The sequence below is a fragment of the Sciurus vulgaris genome, assembly GCF_902686455.1.
Source record: "Sciurus vulgaris genome assembly, chromosome: 9".
In the NCBI taxonomy this organism is placed as follows: Eukaryota; Metazoa; Chordata; class Mammalia; order Rodentia; family Sciuridae; genus Sciurus; species Sciurus vulgaris.
In genome coordinates, this window is record NC_136469.1 from 103,784,253 (window position 1) to 103,806,943 (window position 22,691).

Sequence of the window (22,691 nt, forward strand, 5' to 3'; positions counted from 1 at the left end):
CTTGGTAATGCTTATAACGGAACTTAATTTTACTTGTCTTATATTATTCAACTGATGCAGTTCTGTGATTTTATGGCTGTTATGATAAAACTTCCAGATTTTAAAGAGACTGCTAAAATCATAGAGAAATGACCATAAAGATGTCATAGAGTTACAGTTGATCATTCTCTAGTGATCCTTCAAGCTGGACTTACCTCCTGGGATTGGTTTGATAGGCCTTAAAAAAGATGATTTTAAGAATGATCTTATCACCAGGAGTGATCATGGTGTTTCTCAAATGTAGGTGTTAATGTATACACGTTCACATGTCCTATACAGACATCCTCGATATATAAAGATTGCTAATTTATTTGTAACTGCATTGCAACTGCACGTTTCCTTCCCAGAAAGGACACTCCCAGGCCTACTTCTACAAGGCACTTCCTTCTAAACAACGGATAGGTAAGAGGCTGAGGAGGGAGAGTCCAGGCCTTGTCCAGTGTGCATCCAACAAGAACCTTCCACCCTTTCTTTCCAGCGGTTAATATGGACCCTGGTTAAAAATTGCTCTGGTCCTGCCTCTTGCTGCATAAGCCTTCCGAAACAAGTTCTCAGCTTATACAGGCCTTGGTTTCTCCAGCTGTGGAACCCAAGTAGCACTGAGACCCGATTTAGGTGGTCAGCTGTATAAAGTGCTTGGAATGAAAACGAACTTGGCAAACACTTACTCACTGTTAGCTTTTGTGACTATTATTTTCACCTTTTCCCCAGTACTTTAGAAATATAATTTCCGTGATAATCCAACAGCCCTAATAGAATAATGAAGCCCATACTGATTTTTGTATAGCCTTTGAAGATAGTACTAAAGCCAGGAGTACCAAGAATAGTGCTCTGTCTTGGATAGCCGATGTGTGCAACAGATCAGCGTTTTCTCTTCCTTTACACACTGTTCCTGGGCGTTAGCTCCACGCCAAATTTAATACTTATTCTCGATTTTCATTCTTTCTCCTTCCTTTCTTTCCGTCTGGGTTTTGGTATAGAGTAAGTGAAACCCCACAGTCTCCAATCCTTTCAGTGAAATTTTATGCACCGTCATCTCCTGAAAATTCATTTCCCCTGCACCCCAGGGCCAATGTTGTGAACCTAAGTCTGATATTCGGGTCCCAGATAGGATCCCCAACCTTCCGAAAAGCCGAGTAGCAACTGACACTACACTGGGGTGCGGGAGCCCGCCCCGGGCCTGCTGGAGGCGTGGCCTTCTAGATGATTCAGCAGGTGGACTGGCTCGCCCGCCCCGCCCTCGGCCCCCAGGGACACCGGGTCGCGGAAAAGGCGAAGTCTTTGTTTTGGTGGGCTGATCCTTGTCCCTTTTTAAAAGACCTGCAAGCAAAACGGTTTCTCTTTTTCTCGGTTGTTTTTATTTGCATAATAAAGGCGCAGCCACGTCTACCTGAGTTTCTGTTGGATAAAGGCACGAATAACTTGTTTGGGTTTTTGTTTGTTTTTTAAGCTTCCAACTCTCCTCAAAAGGCACCAAGCTCCCAAGTGGAGAAGTAGTTTAGACCTGTCGGGGGAGACGGGAGCCGGTCCCCTGCCGGTGGAGAACCCAGGGTGCGCCTGGACCCCGCGCCCCGCCCGCGTCCCTGCCTTGCGCGCCCCTCCCCCGTTCTTTACCAGCTATCGAATGACCGGCTGCAGCCCAGGTGGAGGCCGGGGATGGGATCAGACTGCCTTTCCTAACCCCTCCCAGTTTTCCTTCCTCGTCCACCCCTCCCCCAGACAAAACGCCAACCAACACCCCCAACCTCTACCTAGTACTCTATTAAAACGCATGGACCCAAAGCATTTCCAAGATCAGGAGAAGGGGGGAAGGGAGGAGAGAGAGGCAAAATAGAGGGGTGGTATATATTTCAACATTTATTTTCTTCAAGGGAAACAAACAAAAAAAAAAAAAATCTGGGCAAGCAGACCATCCTCCTGGGAGGGTGAGTCCCTAATTCCCCCCAGGCAGCGCGTTCCAGAGGGTAAATAAATTGTGCGGGGATGCTTGATGCGGGTCATAGGAAAATAGGCAAGGATTCAGTAGGATGATAGGAATTGTTTACAGTCCTCTTCTCAAGATGCCAGAGGGCTTAACAGTCAGGATTCCTCATGGCTGCCGCTCAGGTGCCAGCTGAGTCGCAGCATTAGCCTCCCTTTCCTGCTGGAAAGGCTGAAGCAGCAGTGACTTGCCCAGGGTCACACACAGCTTGGGACCGAAATAACTCTGACTCCTCCTTCCTGGCTCTAGCAGCAGACAACATCGCCTTATTACTGCTCTATCATTCAAATCTGAATCATTAAAAAAAGCTCCTAATTGCAGGTTTACAGTAAACTGTAACTGCCGTGTGACTCTAACTGCCAAGCGAGCCCAGGTAGGAATGACTGAAGTTTTACAGATTCCCCCACGTGGAATTGAAGTGCTGGGGGTGGGGGATGGAAGTAGGGAAAAGGTGTTTGGAAATGACTTTAGAACTGGTGACAATGATCAGATTTATTTTTTTAAGCAACGAATTTGAAATGTCACCTCCGATTTGTCTTGATATTGGAACAGAGAATCACTCGGGATTTAAATGGATGCCATTCAAAAAGACTTCGGGGTGGGCTGGGGAGATAGTTCAGTCAGTAGAGTGCTTGCCTTGTAAGCACACGGCCCTGGGTTCGAACCCCAGCACTCCCACCCCCCAAAAAAAAGACTTTGGGGACTCAGTGGATATTTCTAAGGAGTCCCTATCCTTGCTCTTTCTTTTGTGCCCACTAAATTACTGTCTCATTTCAGTGTTTAATCCATTTTGTCCCAGCATCTCAAATGTGGAACACCCATAAAAACTTAACTTGAACCACAAATATACCATGCATCATAACTTTGAAATAACTATTATGTCCATGGAATTGAAAACCTGGGATTTAATGGGTTAAATGGCTGCTGTGGGGAGTGAAGAGGGCCTGGGGAGAAAATCAGGTGTCTAAGTTCAGTACATGTCCAAGTACACGGGGCTGGACACGTGCTGTGCTCAGGAAAGAAAGTAAATTCCATCTGGCAAATTGCTCTAACTGATTCATTTGTCCTCCAAGAGACGCCACCTACCTGCTTGCAGGTATTCAGGTAAATGACGGGTGGGCGGGACCTACTGACTGTTTCAATGCTAAGGTCTCAGCAATGCTTTATCTGTCCTGGCTCCTGTGATGTCACACATTTCCTGCTCTGGACCAACCAATGCCTTCCTCCTCCCTCCAGACACCTGTGCACCGAAGTTGAGGCTGATCAGAGCTCAGGCAGCCCAAGAAGCTGCGCGGTTCAGCCACAAGGGGTGAGAGCTGCCTGGTGACTGCTATTTTGGGAGCCCCAAACATTTGTAAAGGTGAGCCAAAACTCCATTTTTCTCTTTTGGTGTTTAGTCAACTGGTGCATAAGGGAACTGAATGGGGAATTTGAATAAAAAAATATAAACTGAATGCTTTAGTCCTGGGTGAAGCCTTTTCAAGAGGAGAGGAGACGTTGTCCTTGACATTCTGGTTGCACAGTATAGTTCTTTCGGGTCAGATATTCAATCCTTTTTGTTTCTTCTAATCATTAACCCAGCCTCTGCTTGTCTGCGAAGTTGATCTGATTTTTTTTTAATTAAAATGTTTTTTATTTTTACAGACACATTTTGATTCATTGTACACAAATGAGGTAAAACCCCAGAAAGGAGTGGAGGAGAGACTCCTTTTTTTTTTGAAATTTAGCACATAGGTGCAGACCTGTTCATCTCGTTTAATAGGGGTTGAAAGGCCCCAGGGCTGAAAAAGTTCAGTTGCCTTCCTTTTGCTTGGCTCTGCCTAACTTTCTGTGTTCCTCTGAGAGACAATTGAGAGCTAAACCTGTGGTCGCGTTCCTCAGACAACTGAATTCTGTTGACCTATTCAGAAGGCCCCCCTCCCACTTTCCTCCCTTTCTTCTCAGAAAAGGTCTACGTATTCTTTGCTCTTTGTTGAAAGCAAAAACATTGTGCACTCTGGATTAGAAGTGTTTACCTTCAGACTCAGATTGGCTGTCTGTTGACCTTTGGTTCAAGTAAAGATTATCCCTTTGAGGCCACAAGACTGTAACTTTAGTTCTGACTTTTAATTTTGGGAAACACTTTTGATTTTTCTCCTTTTCTTTTAATAGGAAATCTATAGAGGAGATTTGTTCTGCCAGGGCCTGACTTGTTCAAAGTAATTTTATCTCTAGGATCCATTTTTGTTTTCTTCTCCTGATCACGTGGCCTGTACTGCTTCGATTCTTGACAGCCCAGTAGCCACACTCAACACTGTTGTTAGTTGAAGCCAAGAAACTGTCTCCCAACCCAGTTCCCTACTGTGATGAGCTGGGAAACTTGGGGAAAGAAATAAACTTGTAAAGTACTTCATTCCAGATTCCTTTATGGGCTCCTTTTCTGAGATTTAAGTTGACAAATAAGCTTGCAAGGGGAAAAATCTGTTAGGAATTACACTACTGTTTATCCACCCAGAAATTTGAATTATGAATTCATTCTCTAAGAGTATGAATTGAAACAGGTTAAGAAATGTTTCTCCTTAGGCAGGCAGTTGCTTCTTAATCCTAAGAAGTCAATTTCTCTCCTATTCCTGGGCACCTCACATTGTTTATTAACTGACCTCTGTGCCCTGAGTTTGAGTGTTGGGTGGAGACTACTGCTTGTACCTTAATAATGTAATAATTCTCGCTTGATTCTGAGCTTTGTCATTGGAGAGAAAAAGATCTCCTGAGTCCTATCTTCTGGTTAAAAATGTGTCTTGAAAGTCCTGAACCTCTCCATGAACCTGTCCTGAACCTTGTATTCCCTCTGGTTTCCTATGGTTGATTAGTTCTTGTCACAATAGTTAACTTAGGATTAAACAAATCATCTCATCACTCTGTCAGCATCTGGCTACTAAGGATCAAAGCCATGAACCTTATGACCCCTGATATTAGAAGGGGAAAAAATGACAGACTAAAATTCAGAGTCAGAACATCTACAATGTAGTTGGGTTTTGGATAACTCGTACATGAGTTCGGTCCAAACTTCCTATATTAACTCCACCCCTTAGATCAAGGGACATAAAACCTGATGGAAAAATTGTATAATCTCTTCCACTGACATCTTTGAGCAAATTGCTTCTCTGACCCTCAGTTTCTTCATCAGTAAAACAAGAAAGAATAATCCCTAGGATATACTGTAGTCAGGAGAAATAAAGGAGATGACTAAAATATGAGGAGCTAGGAGTAACCAGTGCTTGGGGCTGAGCCAGTGCCAAGTAAAGGCAGGCTCATCTTTCCTGAAGGAACTCTCCTGGGTGTGTGGACACAGTCGAGCCTACTGAGATAAAAGATCTGTGGTTGCAATGTTTGGAACTCTGATGGTTCTTGTTATTGTAATTAATTGCAAGTAATTAACTCCAATATTAATGGTTTTGAGAAATAAAACAGGCAGTGGGGGGAGGGTGCCCACAAGGTCATGAAAGGAGCCGGGCAGCAGTGTCCCACCAGTCTCCTGGGCAAAGCTGTTGGGAAGTTGGTTATTCCCTCCTTCCCACCTCGCAGCTCTCACGCAGACACAAAGTGTGGGCTCCCTGCAGGCCTTCGGGGGAAATGTGCCACTGTCATTTGCTATGATCTGACTTGGCAGGGAGCCCTGTCTGCTTTCAATTATGCTATCTCCAGCATGGACTGGGCCCTTGGTCACCTGCAATCTTGCAGATAAACACCCTTTACCCAGCCTGCACGAGCAGATGGCAGCCAGAGGGGACAGACAGCAGGTTTGGAGCCTGTACTGTACTGTAGAAGGGAGGTTCGAGGATCCATTGGGTATGAGTGCCCCCTTAGTGGAGTATCCTGTGACCGTCAGCGACCTTGCATCATTGCACAGGAGCAGGGTGTTCTCAATCCCTGCAAGTTTCTCCTGGTCTTACCCTATCCAGAAGGAATAACACATTTCCACATTTCCAGGAAGTAGTGGGCCAAGGACAGAGACTTCGAACCTTAAACCTACTGCTGTCTTGCTTAGGGGACTCGGGAAGAACCTTGACTTCCTTGCCCATCTGTTTCCTTGTCTGTGTCTTTCCCCGAAAAGTATGCTAAGATGGGGTGCTTCACAACCCTGTTGTTGGTCCTCACAGCAGATGCTCCATGGACTTCCCACCTAGGTAAGTGGGTTAGCTTGACTGGAGCCAGGGGCAGAAATAGTAATCCTATTCGTCTCAATTCTAGGTGGAGCAATGTCCTGGTCTGTGGCATCAGATCACCTGGGTTCAAAACCCGATCTCAACACGTGCTGCCTGTGGGCCCTGGGGCAGGTTAGGTGCTGGGGATCAAACCCAGGGCCTCGCACATGTTAGCTCTACCACTGACCGCACCCCCAGCCTGAAACAGGTTCACTAACCTGCTTTATCTCAGCCATAATATAGGGTTATTGCTAGGATGAAATGGGTTGAAATATGTAAATGGTACCTGGCAGAATGTCAGTAATTACTAGCATTATTTCTTGAAAGAATGGCATAGAGGGTGGAATCAGATTTTGGGTTCATGATCCAGTTCTGCCAGGTAAACTACTAGCCTCTGTGTGGTACTCAGTATCTCAGTTTTTTTGTTTTTGTTTTTGTTTTTGTTTTTTTGAGGAGAGGGTACGAGGGATTGAACTCAGGCACTCAACCACAGAGCCACATCCCAGCCCTGTTTTGTATTTTATTTAGAGACAGGGTCTCACTGAGTTGCTTAGTGCCTCACCTGGCTTTGAACTCACAATCCTCCTGTCTCAGCCTCCAGAGCCACTGGGATTATGGGCATGTGGCTCTGCCTCAGTTTGATCATCTGGTAAATGGCATGTTTATCAAACTCAATGCTGTTGTAACAAACAATTGAAACAGTTACATGTGAAGTGCTTGGCAGGTAAATACTCAGTCAATGTTAACTATTGTTATTTGATTACAGAAAAAAAGTGTTAAATTGGCTACAATAACAGTCTTCTTAATCATGCTGCAGTCTGGATATAATGATGGAAATGATAATAAGTTGAGGACCAAAGACAAAAAAAAAAGAAAAAGAAAAAGAAAAGGATTTCTCTCAAAGGCTGAGAAGAAAATCTGTTAACAGAGAGTATCTTGTTTAAATACCTGGGACTTCTACGGGAGGGTAGCTGCAGCTGCAGGGCTGGCTTTTGCAGACCTGTGGGCAGTAGGATCTGTGTTGTGAGGCATGGTGATCCTCAGCTGCAGAGATTCCTAACTTCACCTCCCAGAGCCTCCTGGACCTGACACCGTGGCCATGATCTCCTTTCTGAATTTGGATTCCTGGCTTAAGGTTGGGAAAATAAGGTCTGCTAGGACTTTGGCCACTCAAAAGGCCATCCGTAAGATGCTGCCAGCAGAGGATGAGTCAGGCAAGCTCTCAAGTGTGGTTGCTCAGTGCCTTGGTGTCCCTGGACTTCCTGGTACTATGGAACTATTCCTGATATTCATGTGCTGGTATTACATAGACTCACTTTTACGTGGGCGGCACATTTATTGTCCTCTGACAGTACCTCCAAACTATCAATGGCTTTTCAAAACTATTTGGAGGGTAGACTGCGTGTCACTCTTTGTGAGTTAATGAGATTTAACCATCTACTATCACCAAAGAAGGAGGGTTGCCGTGAAAACTGTGAAAGTTCCTAAGCACAGAAAACTGCACTGAGGTCAAATCAGGAACAGAAGAAGGATGTCTCTGGTAGACCTCCAACATTGTCCATTTCCTCCTACCTCATTCTGTGTGGCACAAGGACACCACAGTGACCTACTGGTTAGTTAGACAGAGCCAGCACTTCAGATCAGTATGAGGAGGACCTTTCTATGAATGAGAGTTGTCCAAAGGGTAGAAGGTTACCTTTTGGGGTAATAAGTTCCTTGTCACTGAAAGTGACAATTTTGTGGTATATTCAGTGTTTGGTACGTGCTTGCCAGATGAACAGGACAAACGGATGGATGGATGGATGGATGGATGGATGGCAGGCAAAGAATATTTGTGTTTCTTCAGCACACATACCCTCACCCATAAAATGAAGGATCTATTAGGAATCTCACAAAATTATTTCAAAATTAAATGAGAAGATACACATCAAGTACCTAGCACAGTATCTTGCATGCAATAAACAGCTCATTGAAAGTAACAATTATAATTTTAATTTATATTATATTCTAAAAACAAAAGGAGAAAAAGAATTCCTTCTCCAGACAGAGGGTAGATAAGATGATCTCTGAACTTGAGATGTGCAGTTTGTATGACAGCCCCTTCATTCCTATTCCATCTCCTTGTACCCATACCTTTCTGAAAGAAGTCCTTCCGGGCTAGAGATATAGCTCAGTTGGTAGAGTGCTTGCCTTGCATGCACAAGGCCCTGGGTTCAATCCTCAGCACCACCAAAAAAAAAAAAAAAAAAGAAGTCCTTCCTGTTCATTGAGCCATGTTCCTTGACATGGTGGGTTGACTAGTACACTTCTAATGGTGTCAATAGGTTCTATCCCAGATAACAGTGACCTTCTCCTCCTCCTCTTCCTCCTTTTTTTTTTTTTTTTTTTTGACAGTGCTGGGGATGAAACCCCAGGCATGCCAGGTAAGCACTCTACCACTGACCTGCATCCCCAGCCCGCCATTTTGTTTATTTGTTAACATCATGAATATGACTTGGAACGTGTGGACTAAATTCCACCATTATTTTCAAATGACTCTTTATTTGCTTCTTGTATTGAATGCATTTGTGACAGGGACACAAAAGTCTTCACCCACAGCAGAGTGAAAACTCTCCAAGAATTTTTTTAATAGCCTCTTGGCACAGAGCTTGGCAACTACATGATGGGGAGATCTAAATATGCCTCTGCTATCCGTCAAGATGATTTGCATAACTTGCTTATGACTGCTTTTGTCAGTCACATGGCTTTTTTTGGAATAGAATGCTGCATGTTAAGGCTCCTGCATACTCATGTTAATGAGTGAGTCACCTGGTATTTTCAAGCTCATTGTTAAGTATTATTGTCATACCTGTATTACGTCTTCCATAGCATGGGCACACTAAGCCATCCCATCCATGGCCCTTCTCCCCCTTGAGGCCCTTGCAAATTGGTCCCACAGTCATCACTGAAGATGTCTGCATTCTAACTTATTAGTGGATTAAAAGGAAATTATGACATTTTTAGACTAGATAAGAACTGCTACCCCTAAGCTATGTAGCTAAGTGGCTGCCATCTCAAAACATTTTTCCTGTCCTGAAGGCATCCTGAGGAGTGTTGGAGAAGATCATTAGGAATGTTCACCCATTCCTGTGGGATTGCCTAGAAATACACAGCCCCCTTGTGCTGGCTTCCTAGGTCTGCCATGACAAATTACCTTCAACTCGGGGGCCAAAAACAATTTGGGTTTACTCTTTCAGTTCTGGAAGCCAGAAGTTTGAAATCAAGATGTCAGCAGGGCCAGGTTTCTTCCTCTGAAGGCTCTGGGGGAAAATCTCCCCCTGCCTCTTCCAACTTTTGGTGACTCCAGACATTCCTTGGCTTGCAGTTCTATAATTCTAATCTGTCACATTCTCCTCTGTTTGTCTCCTCTTCTGTCTCTTTTCTGGACATTTATTGTTGGATTTAGGAACTCCTGAGATAATCAAAGATGATCTCCTCTCAAGATTGTGGAGTTGATGACATCTTCAAAGACCCATTTTCCCAATAAGCCACATTCCCAATTGTGGGATTAGGATATGGACATACACTTACAGGGGCTATTATCTTACCCACTCTGTTCCATTCTGACCCTCCAACTATTTATGGAGTGTTTTTTTGTTTTTTTGTTTTTTGTTTTTTATCCTCTTGGAAGCTGCAAAGTACAGGCAAGGAAAGTTAGAGTGGGCAGCCTTCACCACGGCCATAATTTATTTCTACATGAGGTTTTGTGCTCTAAGACCTAATGAGTTCTTCTAGTTAACTCTGTGTTAGATCTACGGAGAGAAATCAGCAATGGCCGCATGGAATTATAGGTGAGTAGAATCCTGGTCAAGGAAGTGATCACTCCCCCTTAATTCTGAGTTCACCGAACCACAATAATTATTGTTCACTTCCAAGCACCATGTTTTCAAAGGGAACCTTAACAAACTAGAATCCTTTTCTACTACTTGGCTACCCAGGAATTCAACTGAAAGGACCAGAGATGAAAGGAAAAGACAAAGGAAAAACCACCAAAGCTGTCTTTAATCTGGGGGAGGAGGGCTGCCTTGTTTGGGGGGAGTCTGTGCTAGATGTTATGCTGAAAGGCAGAACACAGGCCAAAGGTCAGAGTAACAAGAGGGAGGTATCCAGGTATTAGAAGACTAACAAGGTGTCCATCACCAACAGAAGCTAATAGTCATCCTTTAGATGTCTTGGAAGAGCATTTCCCAATTTGGTAAGAATCTAAGATCCTTACCTAACTCAAAATCCTATGGTTGCTGCTATAATTTTAAAACCTCAGCTCAAAGTCATCACCTGTGACTACCAGACACCAGTGGGCACACTCCTCTTCCTTGGTTGGTGCGTTTGCTCAGGTCCCTGCACTCACTCAGATTTCTTCCCATCTGTTCAAATTCTGTCTACCTTTTATGACCCTCCCTGGGAACTCCCTATTCTATTACCCTTCCTTGACTGATCTGAGCCACCGCTGTTCCTTCCACTCCAAAGCTCCTCCATCCATGGCTTCTACCTCGGCCGACCATCCTGTTGCCATTGGTGGTGTTTTACCATCTTTCCTACTTAGATTTAAACTCAGTAAAGCTGAAATTGAATTCCCTTTGGAAATTGCCACAGAGTTTAACACAGATGCCAGGCCTGGACTAGGCAATCAGTGAACACCTGGATAATGGAAATAGCAGGGAAACGTTGAGAATTCAAATACCTTTCTTCATCTCCTGTTTCTCGCCATAAAACCTAGTTATCTGGTTTTAAAAGACCCGTAAGTGTTTCCTGAGTGGAAGAGGGCCAGTTTTCTTCTTTTCAGTGCTTCTCCTCTGACATCAGCTCTTCCCAGGATCCTGTGCGATTCTGCGTGTGCAGAGTGCTTGGCCACCCTGCCTTCATTTTTATTGTTTGCTCTTTCACCATGTTTATAGACTAGGAAATAGAAGGACATCTTGTCTGCTAGAGCTCTCAGACAAATCCAAGAAGGAAAGGTGTGCCTTGCCCTCCCAGGGGAGGGGTGGTAAAATCCAACAGGAGAGGCGAAGCTCTTCTTTAACCTCCTCTTGAAAGGCGTTTCCTGGCTTCTAAAACTTGTATCTGATTGGTTAGTCACTTGGGAGTCTTTTCACTTAACCACTTCCCTTGTTTTTCCCACTTTATGAATATCTGTGTTCTCAGTTATTGACTCCAGATGTGTTACATTGTCTCCTTTTAGTTCAACTCTCCCATAATTTCCTGACATAATTCTGATGACTCTAAAGATCCCCCCTTTTTCGCTATCCTTTCTAGCATTGAAAACACTATGCAGGTGAACGTCATTAGCACATTTCATTAATGAGTTACTTACTCTCTCTTTGAGGCCAAGGACATAGATGTTAAGCAGACGCAGAGCTAACCACAACCTCTGCAGCAGCCTGTAAGCACCTGCTCCCTGTCTTCCTCTGCGGTGCACATGTCCCCTCGACATGCACATGAGGCATCCCACCCCCCACGCCAACCCTGGCTCTTGGTTCAAAGGCAGTTCATATCCCATGTGTGACCCTTTTATTTCTTTTTTATTTTTCTTATGGGTACTGGAGATTGAACCCAGGGGTGCTCTGCTACTGGGCCACTTCCCCAGCCTCTTTTATTTTGAGACAAGGTGTTTAATCAGCCTTGTATTGCTGTGACCAAAATACAACTTAAAGGCAAAAAGTTTTATTATGGCTCATGGTTTTAGAGGTTCAGTCCATGGTGGGCCAACTCCATTACTCTGGGCCCAAGGGTGAGGCAAGCATCATGGCAGGAGGGTGTGGCAGAGGCGCATGCTCCATTCATGGCAGCCAGGAACCAGAGAGAGGGAAAGGTGGAAGGGGCCTCCAGGAAGATATACCCTTTCAGGACAAGCCCCTGTGACCCACCCTCTTCAGCCTTGTCCCACCTGCTTGAAGTTGCCCCCCAGTCGGTTCATTCAGAGTCAGATGAACTGAGTGAGTTACAGCTCTCACGGGAGCTTTTGGGGACACCTCACATCCAAACCATAACACAGGGTCTCACCAAGTTGCCCAGGCGAGCCTCAAACTCCCACCTCAGCCTCCTGAGTGGTTGGGATCATCACTGAGTGGTGTGCCCCTGCTCCTGGCTGTGTGACCCTTTGTTTTTGTTTTTGTTTTTGTTTTGTGGTGCTGGGAATTGAACCCAGGGCCTCTTGAGGCAAGCACTCTACCAACTGAGCTATATCCCCAGCCCGTGTGACCCTTTTTATTCGGATCACTCAACCATCGCATTCTTCCTGATTACGTGTGAGTCTACAAACTAGGGAAGAGCTCACAGAGCATTTGCCTGTTTGCTTGTGTATTTTAGTTCACAAATGGTGTTTGTTAAAAAAAAAAAAAAGTTGTTTGTCGCAATGAACCTAACTACTATGTTTAACCATAAAGAATTTCGTTTGTTTAGTAGAGAAAGATAGAGTTAACCCTAACTTTGGTAATTGCTTTCCCTCCAATAACGTAATTTAGGAGTTGTTTCAGGCTGAGGCAGTGGTGACAGAAACATGCCTGAATTAGTGAATTATTTTAGAGAGACCAGAACACTGTGGGAAGAAGTTACTGGTACTGACCAGTGGGTTTCTCCACAGGTGTATTTCTGTTCAGTATGGTGTTCCTGAGATTGTGACCTTTGCACTGAGGTATAGACCCAGTGATCAGCATGAAACCAACTGTTCAATCTTTCTGACCCAAAGAGTTTCATCCAAATTTTAAAGCATCATCAACAACAAATTGTAAGCTCAGTGCAAGCATTTATTTATTTTTTGAAATGAGATTTCACTAAGTTGTCCAGGATGACCTCAAACTGCTGGGCTCAGGAGATCCTCCTGTCTCAGCCTCCCAAGTGGCTGGAACTAGGGTGTGTGGCACCATGCCCAGCTTTAAGCTCAGATTCTTGAAGCTAAAAGTTACCTGTGAAAACATCTCAGGTAGTGTTAGCCTGTGTGTGTTTGAAACACATTGTAAGATGTTAGGTTGGTTGAAGGGATTAAAAGATTTTGAACAACTTGAAGTCAAAAAATGACAAAGTAAACACAACCATTGGGCAGTCACACTGTGTGTCCAGGGTTACACTCTATGCAACGTCCAGGACAAGGGAACTGTTGATTTCATGACTAGGCTCTCCGATAGGCATAAAACAGCCCTGATAGCATTCGGTCATTCCTTGACCTTTAGAGGGACCTGGCTTTAGATGGCACCTTCTTTGCCCTTACCTGAAGCAGGTCGTTCTCTCTGCTTCATGAACACTTCAGCAAACTGCTCACCTGGCACTCTATCAAGTATAACCGTAAGGTGGAACCACAATCAGGGGTTAGACCTTGGTTAAAGGTTAGTGGCACATCTGTGAAGCACTGGCAATTCTGTGGTCTTTGTCATTGCACCTGGCTGGCATCTAGGTCAGGTGAAAGGAAAATGTGGAGATCCAAAAAGGTGACTGATAATCCCAGCTGGATCCGAACTACAGTTTTGAGATGCAATGCTCTCTACCTGGGATTCTAAATATAATAGTGACAATGTCATGATTAAGGCAAGGCAAGCCAGGCACCCACCTTGGGGTGCAAGATTGAAGTTGCTCGAAAATTTCAATCATGATTTTAATGAAGTCTTTTTAAAAATCAAAATTAATGCAAAAAAATTAAAAAATGAACAAAAGATCAAAACTTTAAGGAGAAGATCAAGCTGGGTGTGGTGGCACACGCCTATAGTCCTAGACTCAGGAGGCTGAGGCAGGAAGATGGCAAGTTCACAGTTCAACTTAGCCAGGCCCTAAGCAACGTAGTGAGATCCTTTCTTAAAATAAAAAATAAGAAGGACTGGGGATGTGGTCACTGGTTAAGTGTCCCTGGGTTCAATTCCTGATACCAAAAATAAGAAATAAAATTTTAAAAATAAGGAGAAGATTCTGAAGGTAAGGTTATTTAAGAAATATTTACAATCATTGCTTAGTCAAGAGAAATTGTCCAACTTGGAGTTTCCTCAAAAGTAAGATAAGCAAAGAGGTAGGTTTTGAAAACATCGATGCATTTGCTTCTTTTGCAAATCAGGAAAGTAAAACTATCTCAAAAGTTCTGTTTTTAGTATAAGTAAAATATCTAAGCTTTAAATGACATGTTTTAATATACCTACTTTCCCTGTTTCCCACATTTTTTCAACTAATTTAATGATCTGGAAAAAATTAACCATTAGAAGGATACATAAACATGTATACGGAGACATGTTTTTTCCTTTCACCTCAGACTGTAGTTGGCTCAGCACAGCACTAATGGGATAAATGTGTCTGCTCTTTGGAATGTATTCAGTGCATCTTTCTGAACATGCTTGTCTTGGCACAGAAGAATTGCCATTAGCAAGGCTTTCCAGCAGATGCCCCTCCCCAGGCAAGGGGACACGTTATGATCTAGGGCAACTAGCTACCTCCTCAGACACTTTCCAATATTTGTGCATCTTTTTTTCTTTATCTTGTTTTGGAGGAGGTGGTCAGAGCTGCAGTCTGCCAGTTCTTTCCATTGCTCTCCTTTAATTACCCTTGACCTATCACTTTTTAATTTTTTTTTTTTTTTTCGCTTTTGAGTTTCAGTGAATATCAATCAGTATTTGTGCCCTGGGTGGGAAAACTTATCTGGAATTGACTGTTTGTTGACTTGGTCTCCAGTTCTTTTTTCTTGTGCTGTTTATCGTATCAGTACATTTTGAAATGAGATTTATCAGAATTAAGGAATGCTTACAAACAAATAGGAGTGCTCCAAATTCCCCAAATACCATATTATTCTCGGGAATGAGGATGCACTGTGGATTCCAATACTAAACTGTTTAGCTATTGAATACTTTCTTGGGTTTATATAAATCCACCTAAAGCCACAAATATCTTTGCATTTTCTAAACTGTGTTCATAGCTCTTGTTTTTGCTTTTAAAAGTGTAAACATTTCTGCCTTATTACCCTTAAGATGTATGTGTATGTGTATGTGTATGTCTGGATATAGATATATATACACACTCACTTGTGTATAAATGTACGTATGTGTACACACACATGCACGAATGCATGGGTAGATAAATAGATTGTTGACCTCAATATCTGCAGGGAGATTGGTTCCAGGACCCTGTGGATACCAAAATCTGCAGATGCTCAAATTTCTTAGCTAGAACGTGATAATATTTGCATATAATCTTCTTACGTCTTCCTGTACACTCTGAATCATCTCTAGATTATTTATAATATCTAATACAATCTAATGCTCTGTAAATACTTATTGCACTCTATTTTAGGGAATAAAGATAAGGCAAAAAGTCTGTACCTGTTTAGAATTAATGCAAGAATTCTATCGTATTTTCTGTCCACGATTGATGAATCCATCAATTTGTATCCTTCACACACAGAGGGTTGACTAACACACACGTGCGTGGGCATGTGCACACATACATATTTTCTTTTCGTCTCCCTTGTAGCCAGGAATCATTTCCTCCAGGCCTCAGGGCAGCATCCTGCTCTGCCCACTCAGGAGCAGCCAGGTGTGCCATTGGTTCTAAGAAGGCAGGTGGAGCCTAGGCTAGCTGGCTGTCAGGTCCAGGGAGTAGAGAAGCGTCCTGGGGCTGTGGAGCTTACCTTGCCCATGTCTCATGGGAGGGACACCGATAAGTCAGGGAGCTTGTGCAGGGCGACTTGTAGGATCTAGAAACCTGGAGGAACACTAGATGAACCTTAGGCTGGTCGGCGTGGGCAAGGGCACAATATCAGTGTTACAGGACTTTAGGACTAAGGCACCTGGTGTGCTCTGAAGAGCAGCACGGGTAATACTGGTACACGTGGAATTATATGGAGGCAAAATGTTGCCCATTATGTGAACTTTTCTCCCCAGTAGGGCTGTTCAAAGGCAGAATAGTCTATTTTATGAAGTAATAAAGCCTGCTTCACTTAAAGACAATTCCTTAAAATTTTCCTTTCCACTCAGTGTCTGTGGCTATAATGTTTCTTTTTGGGGGGGACAGCCGTACCAAGAACTGAACTCCGGGGCCTTGACCACTGAGCCACATCCCCAACCCTACTTTGTATTTTATTTAGAGACAGGGTCTCAGTGAATTGCTTAGCGCCTTGCTTTTGCTAAGGCTGGCTTTGAACTTGGAATCCTTCTGCCTCAGCCTCCTGAGTCGTTGAGATTACAGGCATGCCCCACCATGCCTGGCTTAATGTTTCATTTTTAATAAGGTTAAAGCACCAAAGCAGGACCTGCTGCTATCAGTGTGGGTGGATGAATTCTTTTTAATAATATGGAATCCTCTTTACTGGTAGAAAATGGGCACTCAGGCAACAATTTCAGAGATTTAGGGTCAAATCCAGTTCTTTCAATAGGAGGAAAATGCAAAATTATCAGTGACAACTATATCCGATGACCATTTTCTGTAGTCAGGATATACTGAAAGGAGAATTAGCAGGACAGTAGCACACCAGGGACCCCATTGTTCTGATGGGCTTTATACAGAAATCTTTCTCCTACCAAGCAGGCCGAATTCCAAAGGCTGTTCTTAAATCTATTTAGTGCCAGTGATAGTTTCCATAATCTGAGGAGCCCTCTAGGTTGCAGACAGCACCAACTCTGGTTGTTTTGCTCTGGTTTGTGTCTTTGTTGTCAGCCCGTGTTATAAGCATCCCTCAAAAACATATTGAAATTTAAGTGACACTGTGACCGTAGTAAGAGAGAGGAAGGTCACAAACACCCTGCCTTCTGGAATGGCCAAAGGGGGTTCTCTCAGGAGCGGTTCAGTCCAGTCCCCATTCCGCCCTTTCTTGCCCATCTGCATGTTCTGCTGCAGGGCGAGGCTCCGGCCAGGCTTCTCTGGCCCTTCCCAGTCAGGCACTTCTGTCGTAGCAGCAGAAAATGACCAAGATGGCCAGGAAGTTCAGAGTGTGAAAATCAGGCTTCTGTCCAGGTGTCGGGCCAGACTTTGAAATGGTGGGAAGGGAAGCACCTTTATTCTTTCTGCTTTATTCTTCCTGGCGTTTCTCAGCCCTATATTGATGGCTTTGATGACACATATCTGTAAAAATCACCTTCGGCTTCTGTCCTACCCCAAAGTAGAAGGGAGGGGGAGAGGGCTTTTCCTAAGGCACAGTAACCCTGAAAGTGCCACCTGTCCCCCTCCCCCACATCTGAGGATGACACCGGCTCTTTTCTGCTCTCTCACTCTGAACTACAGAAAGCCACGTGGCAGCTCTCTCTGCTTCCTTCAGACAGGGCCAGGAGTGCTGCAGGCCGACACATCGAGTAAATTGAAATGGTCTCAAAGCCGACAGGCCCTCTCTCTTACTATTTAGGGCAGAAAACAGTTTACCTGTTCCCTCCGTGATTTGTGACCATTTCCCCTCTACTCATCAGCAAGGCTCCTACGTGTCTAAGGACGTGAAACATCATACATGTTTATAAGGTAGACACGGGAAGGATGGACTGCAGGTGAATGATATTGCCCCTATGTTTAAATGGCTACCTAATTCTTTGCTTTAGAGTACAAACCGCTTCTTCAGTCCATTTTCTCATCATCTGTTTTGATTCACGAAAGGCTTTATTTAGTCTAGAGCAAATTCAGAAAATCTATGCATCAGTGTTTATATTAATAATACATTAAGAAATTGGTTTACCATATGGGTAAGTGCCAGGGAATTCATCTGCTCTCAGAAAGAGAAAGAAAGAGGAAGGAGAGAGGCAGAAGGGGAGAGAAGGAGGAAGGATGAGGAAGGGAAGGGAGAGCAGGGGAGGGGAGGGAAGGCTGCAGTTGAAGCTGAGGCCACGTTAGCTTCCCTGTTCCCTTCATTCTGTCTCAGGCATTTCCATGCTCAGGAGAGTCAAAGAATTTTTTTCTCCCAAAATCTTCCATATATCTACTTGCAGTGGGTGCTCAAGAGATTTCAAACCTTCTAATTCCCCAAATCTTTTGCACTGAATTAGTTACATTATTGGGGTTCTGACTAGTCAAGGAAGATGCTGGGAGGTAAAGTGGTGGAATGGTTACGAGCAGAATGTGAAGTGAGACAGTCCTACCTGTTTGGCTTCCTACCTGTTTGGGTGTGACTGGCAAATTGCTTACATACCACCCTTTGGTTTCCTTGTCAGTTAAATTAAAAACAGAAACTCCTGGGGGTTTGTGAGGATTAAATAATAGAATATAATAAGGCCCCTTAATATAGTCCCTGGCACATGGAAGATGCTCAAAAAAAAAGTTAGGAAGCAAAGAAAACTGTCGGGAAAAAAAAAAAAAAAGGATTTTTTCAGACATCCTGTTTCTGAAAGGGACTTTACACTACTCTGGCAGTTTACAATTTTTATGTCTTAAGCCATGGTTCCTCAAACAGAATATTATGAGGAACCTTAGTATTGATGTGTCAATGAAACACAAGCTGAGCAGGGACGGAGTAGGATGAAGTGCTGTATTGGTTAACTTTGCATGACTATAATGAAATACCAGAGACAATTAACTTAAAAAGGAAAAAGGATTGTTTTGGCTCATGGTTCTGGAGGTGTCAGATCAAGATCAGGTGACCCAGTTGCTCTGGGCCTCTGGTGATGGTGGCACATCATAGTGGAAGCATGTGAACTGCTCAGATTGTGAGCCAAGAAACAGAGTGAGAAGGCGAGGGTCCCTCCTTGCCCTTCAGGAGCACACCCCAGTGACTTCCCAGGAGGCTCCTCCACCTCCCAGTATCACCACCTGGAGAACAGGCCCTTCACACAGGTACCTTTGGGGGACACTCATCTGAGCCAAGGGTTCTCCTTGTCTCCTACCTCCCCTCCCCTGAGGAACCTGAGACATCTGACACCTTCTAGAACAGCTAAAATACTGAAAATCTGGTTCAAGCCATCATTTCACTGATAGACGAATGATTCAGAAACGTGAGGTTATGTTTTCCATGATGGCACCGGAGCAGCAGCCTGATTTCCTATTACAGACTGTCCCCAACAGCAGGAGGAGAAGGAATGGACAGGACTGGAGTACGTGGGAGTACGTGACCGAGGTCTTCCAGAAAAACCTCATGAGCTCCAGAGCTTCAGTTCACCATCTGTGAACCTTTCCCCCTGCAGCAGATGATAGCCTTTTGGGTGGCCCATTTCCATTTTCTTGTATATTTTTAACTGTTTCTAGTGTCACTTAAAGCATTTCCGGTGAAGTTCCAGTACCTTCTAGCCTTGTGGACATATAGCAGCTGTGCAGGCGTCCATGAAATTTGACTGAAAACTTCTTCCTGTGCCCTCTGCCTTTGCCTTCGGTGGTCCTGGCTGGTACTAAATGAAATGCTGTGCTTTCTTAGTGCTTTCACACTGGGGGCATTTTACTCCAACCTCTTGCCCAGAGGGTTCTTTCAGGCATCCCTAGCACAGTTCAGAAATGTAAACAACGAAGCTGACTCAATGAAAGTTTGAAGTCAGTGTATTTTCCCTCTGAGATAAGGCTGGGTTTGTACAAACAACCTCGGACTTTATTTGGAAGAGAGAAAAGATATAGCACGGTTTATGCCTGTCCTGCTATTTCCAAATGCAGTTAGTTTCCTGTTAGGTTACTCGTGTGTCTTTGTGTTCTTGTGGAAAGTTTAAGGTTTTCTTATTTACTTTTGGAAAAGAAGAAGGTTGAGTTGGGGGTGAGAAGGAGGTAGGATTCTCACCTGCCATGCAAGTGGACCAGAGTCCTTGTTTGCTTATTACCTGGGCTTCTGTTACTTTTGTATGTGTCACCTCCCCTCTGGACTGGGGACTCCCTGAGAGGACACATGCATTCTTCATGCCCCTTTCTGAGGTCTTACCCCCAACTCACTACCAAGCTCACAGTTGGTACTTGAAAACAATATTTATTGACGGTCCAAGAGACTTCCTATTTGCAAATCAAACATGTTGGAAAGCCCTGTTATTTGGGGCCCGCATCTATAGTAAAGGAAAATGCACATTCTTCTAGTATTCTGTTGATTTGAAATATATATATAATTGAATAGACGAGCACTATTTGAACAAAGCTAAAAAGATCCCTTATGGGAACTGTAGCTTTCAGTTTCTGGTCCAACGAGGTCAAGTGGAGATACAATGAATTCTGCAACAAATGCATGTACGAATAGTAGCTAGTATTTATTAAGCACTAATAAATGCAAGGCACCGATCTAAGAGCTTTATGAAGCAGATCTCGTTTAACCCTCACATCAGTCCTGGAAAGTAAGACTTTATTATCCCCCTTTACAGAGGTGGAAGCAGAGGCCAAAGTCACTGGCCCACAGAGGTGGTGGGATTTGAACCCAGGTGTGTGTCCAGAACCTACTTCACCAGAACAACTAAGCAGGCAAGAGGGCGAGGGAAATGCGTGCAAAAGGAAACTCTGTTCGTCCCACAGTAAAAGTGCAAAAGACCCCATGCCTCTTCTTTCTTCTCAGATGATTTAATTGAAGTCTCTGAGTTTCTCCAGTTTCTGAGTTTTGGAGAAAGATAGGGAAATGTTAAGAGAAAACCGTCAGAGAGTTAATTGTTTTATTCTCGTCCTGATCTGACAGAGAATTTTATAAATCACTGCCTATTTAATTTCATTAACAGATCACATTTCTTCAGGTTTATCTCCTCTGAGCTACAACAGGCACTTCAGAGATCTCACCCAGGTGGATGTTAGCACACCTACACGAGGATGTTATGGGGACTTGCCGCTCCCGCTGGAGGGGAGGGTGAGACTGCGCCCATCCAGGCAAGTGAGCCTGTTCGTGACTCCGGAATGGACGCTCCTCATGGTTGGATTGGAGCTCAGCTCCTGTCCACTGGTCGCAGGGTCTCACACTCACCCTCAGTGTTTTGTGTGCCCTGATGCAAAGATGAACCATCTTGTTCTCTTCCAGGTTTGTGGATGGCACCTAAGAGACCTTGACTTGTCCTGAGGAAATATTGCTTTACTGGGTTTACTGTCCAGCTGTTCCTCAATCAGCCATGAACCAGCCAGACCCTGCTGATGACCCAGACCCCAGCCCTTATCCCCTGTGCGTGGTGTGCGGCCAAGCCCACTCCCCCGAGGAAAACCACTGCTACACCTACACGGAGGACGTGGACGATGACCTCATCTGCCACATCTGCCTGCAAGCTTTGCTCGACCCTCTGGACACTCCCTGTGGACATACCTATTGCACCGTGTGCCTCACCAACTTCCTGGTGGAGAAGGACTTCTGCCCCGTGGACCGCAAGCTGGTGGTCCTGCAGCACTGCAAGAAGTCCAGCATCCTGGTCAACAAGCTGCTCAACAAGCTGCTAGTGACCTGCCCTTTCACGGAGCACTGCACCGAGGTGCTGCAGCGCTGTGATCTCCAGCACCACTTCCAGACCAGGTCAGTCCTGCCCTTTGCCAGCTGGCAAGCCCTCCCCTGGTAGGGAAGGGGTTTCTAGTGCCCTGGGTTCTCCATGGGATATTGCTCCTCTCTTTTTCTTTGCAACCAATGAAAAACACATTCAAAATAAGAAACACTCTAGGTGTTTATGGCTAAGAATCAGTGTGAAGAAATGACCACGGCAAGTTGTGTTGTGTGTATATGTCTATGGTTTTTTTTTTTTTAAGCCGTGATAAAATATATAGAGCATAAAATTCACTATTTTTAACCATAACTGAGTGTACAGTTAAGTGGCACTAAGTGCTTTGTGACTGTCACCATCATGCATCTGCAGAACTTTCACATCTTCCCAAATTGCCGATCTGCCCCATGCAATGAGAACTCCCGGTTCTTCCCACCCTGGACCCAGCAGCTGCCCTTGCACCTTGTCTGAATTTGACTGCCCTTAAGTGCCTCATAAAAATGGAAGCATATAATGCTGTCCTTTGGGACAGGCTTGCTTCATGTTTATGTGCTGAAATGTGGAAGATACTGGAAGGAGAGGCTTATGTTCCCCCAGAGATTTCCTGGTGGGCATGGCTTCCTTTTTTACCTAAGAAAAAAATTGTCTCCCAACTTCACCCAGGACTTAGAACTTCCTCTCTACCAGAGTTGACAAGGCCCAGCCGTTCTCTGAGAAGATGAACTTTGGCCTTCCAGGTGATGGGTTCTGCTAATTGTGGGTCCAGGGCACCCACACTGGTGGCAGATTTATAGTGTGCTCTTGCTGGTGGTGGCTGGTGTCACTTGCTCCACCTGTCTGCCACTTCTTTGTCATGTTCCGGGCAGGCTTTGTGGGCATGGCCTCACGGGCAGGCAGCCCTGGGTTGTGTTCCACATGAGGAACTCTCCGAGGACATTGAGGGTGCTTAACCAAGGGTGAACAATAATACCACAATTATTTTGTAAGAGGAAATTTGGAGCCAGTGTTTATCTTGGATTGGATTCTGCTGTGACCAGGGCAAGAGCAGGTGCAGGTATTTTTTTAAAGGTCATTTGCTGCAGGTCACAGATCTGAGTCTTTGTCTTTTGGGTCATACATGGATTCTCTAACATGCAAGTTTGTATCAAAAGCAAGGACCTGAGA

The 22,691-nt window shown here is 44.4% G+C and overlaps 1 protein-coding gene and 1 pseudogene across 4 annotated transcripts in view; both read left to right on the forward strand.

Moving 5' to 3' along the window:
• LOC306669896 (DGAT1/2-independent enzyme synthesizing storage lipids-like) overlaps positions 1-22,691 on the forward strand; it is a 497,646-nt pseudogene that overhangs the window by 72,723 nt on the left and 402,232 nt on the right. The window lies entirely within an intron of this gene.
• LNX1 (ligand of numb-protein X 1) overlaps positions 1-22,691 on the forward strand; it is a 159,407-nt gene that overhangs the window by 50,592 nt on the left and 86,124 nt on the right. The window contains exons 3-5 of one of the 3 annotated variants that reach the window (XM_079154035.1): positions 3,257-3,380; positions 12,824-12,967; positions 21,086-21,565. In XM_079154035.1, coding sequence (XP_079010161.1) covers positions 21,174-21,565 — 392 coding nt within the window. In that variant the 5' untranslated portion in view covers positions 3,257-3,380; positions 12,824-12,967; positions 21,086-21,173. Of the gene's footprint in view, positions 1-2,374; positions 2,394-3,256; positions 3,381-12,823; positions 12,968-21,085; positions 21,566-22,691 lie in introns of those variants that run through there. The other 2 variants (XM_079154034.1, XM_079154033.1) reach the window with 2 other exon arrangements.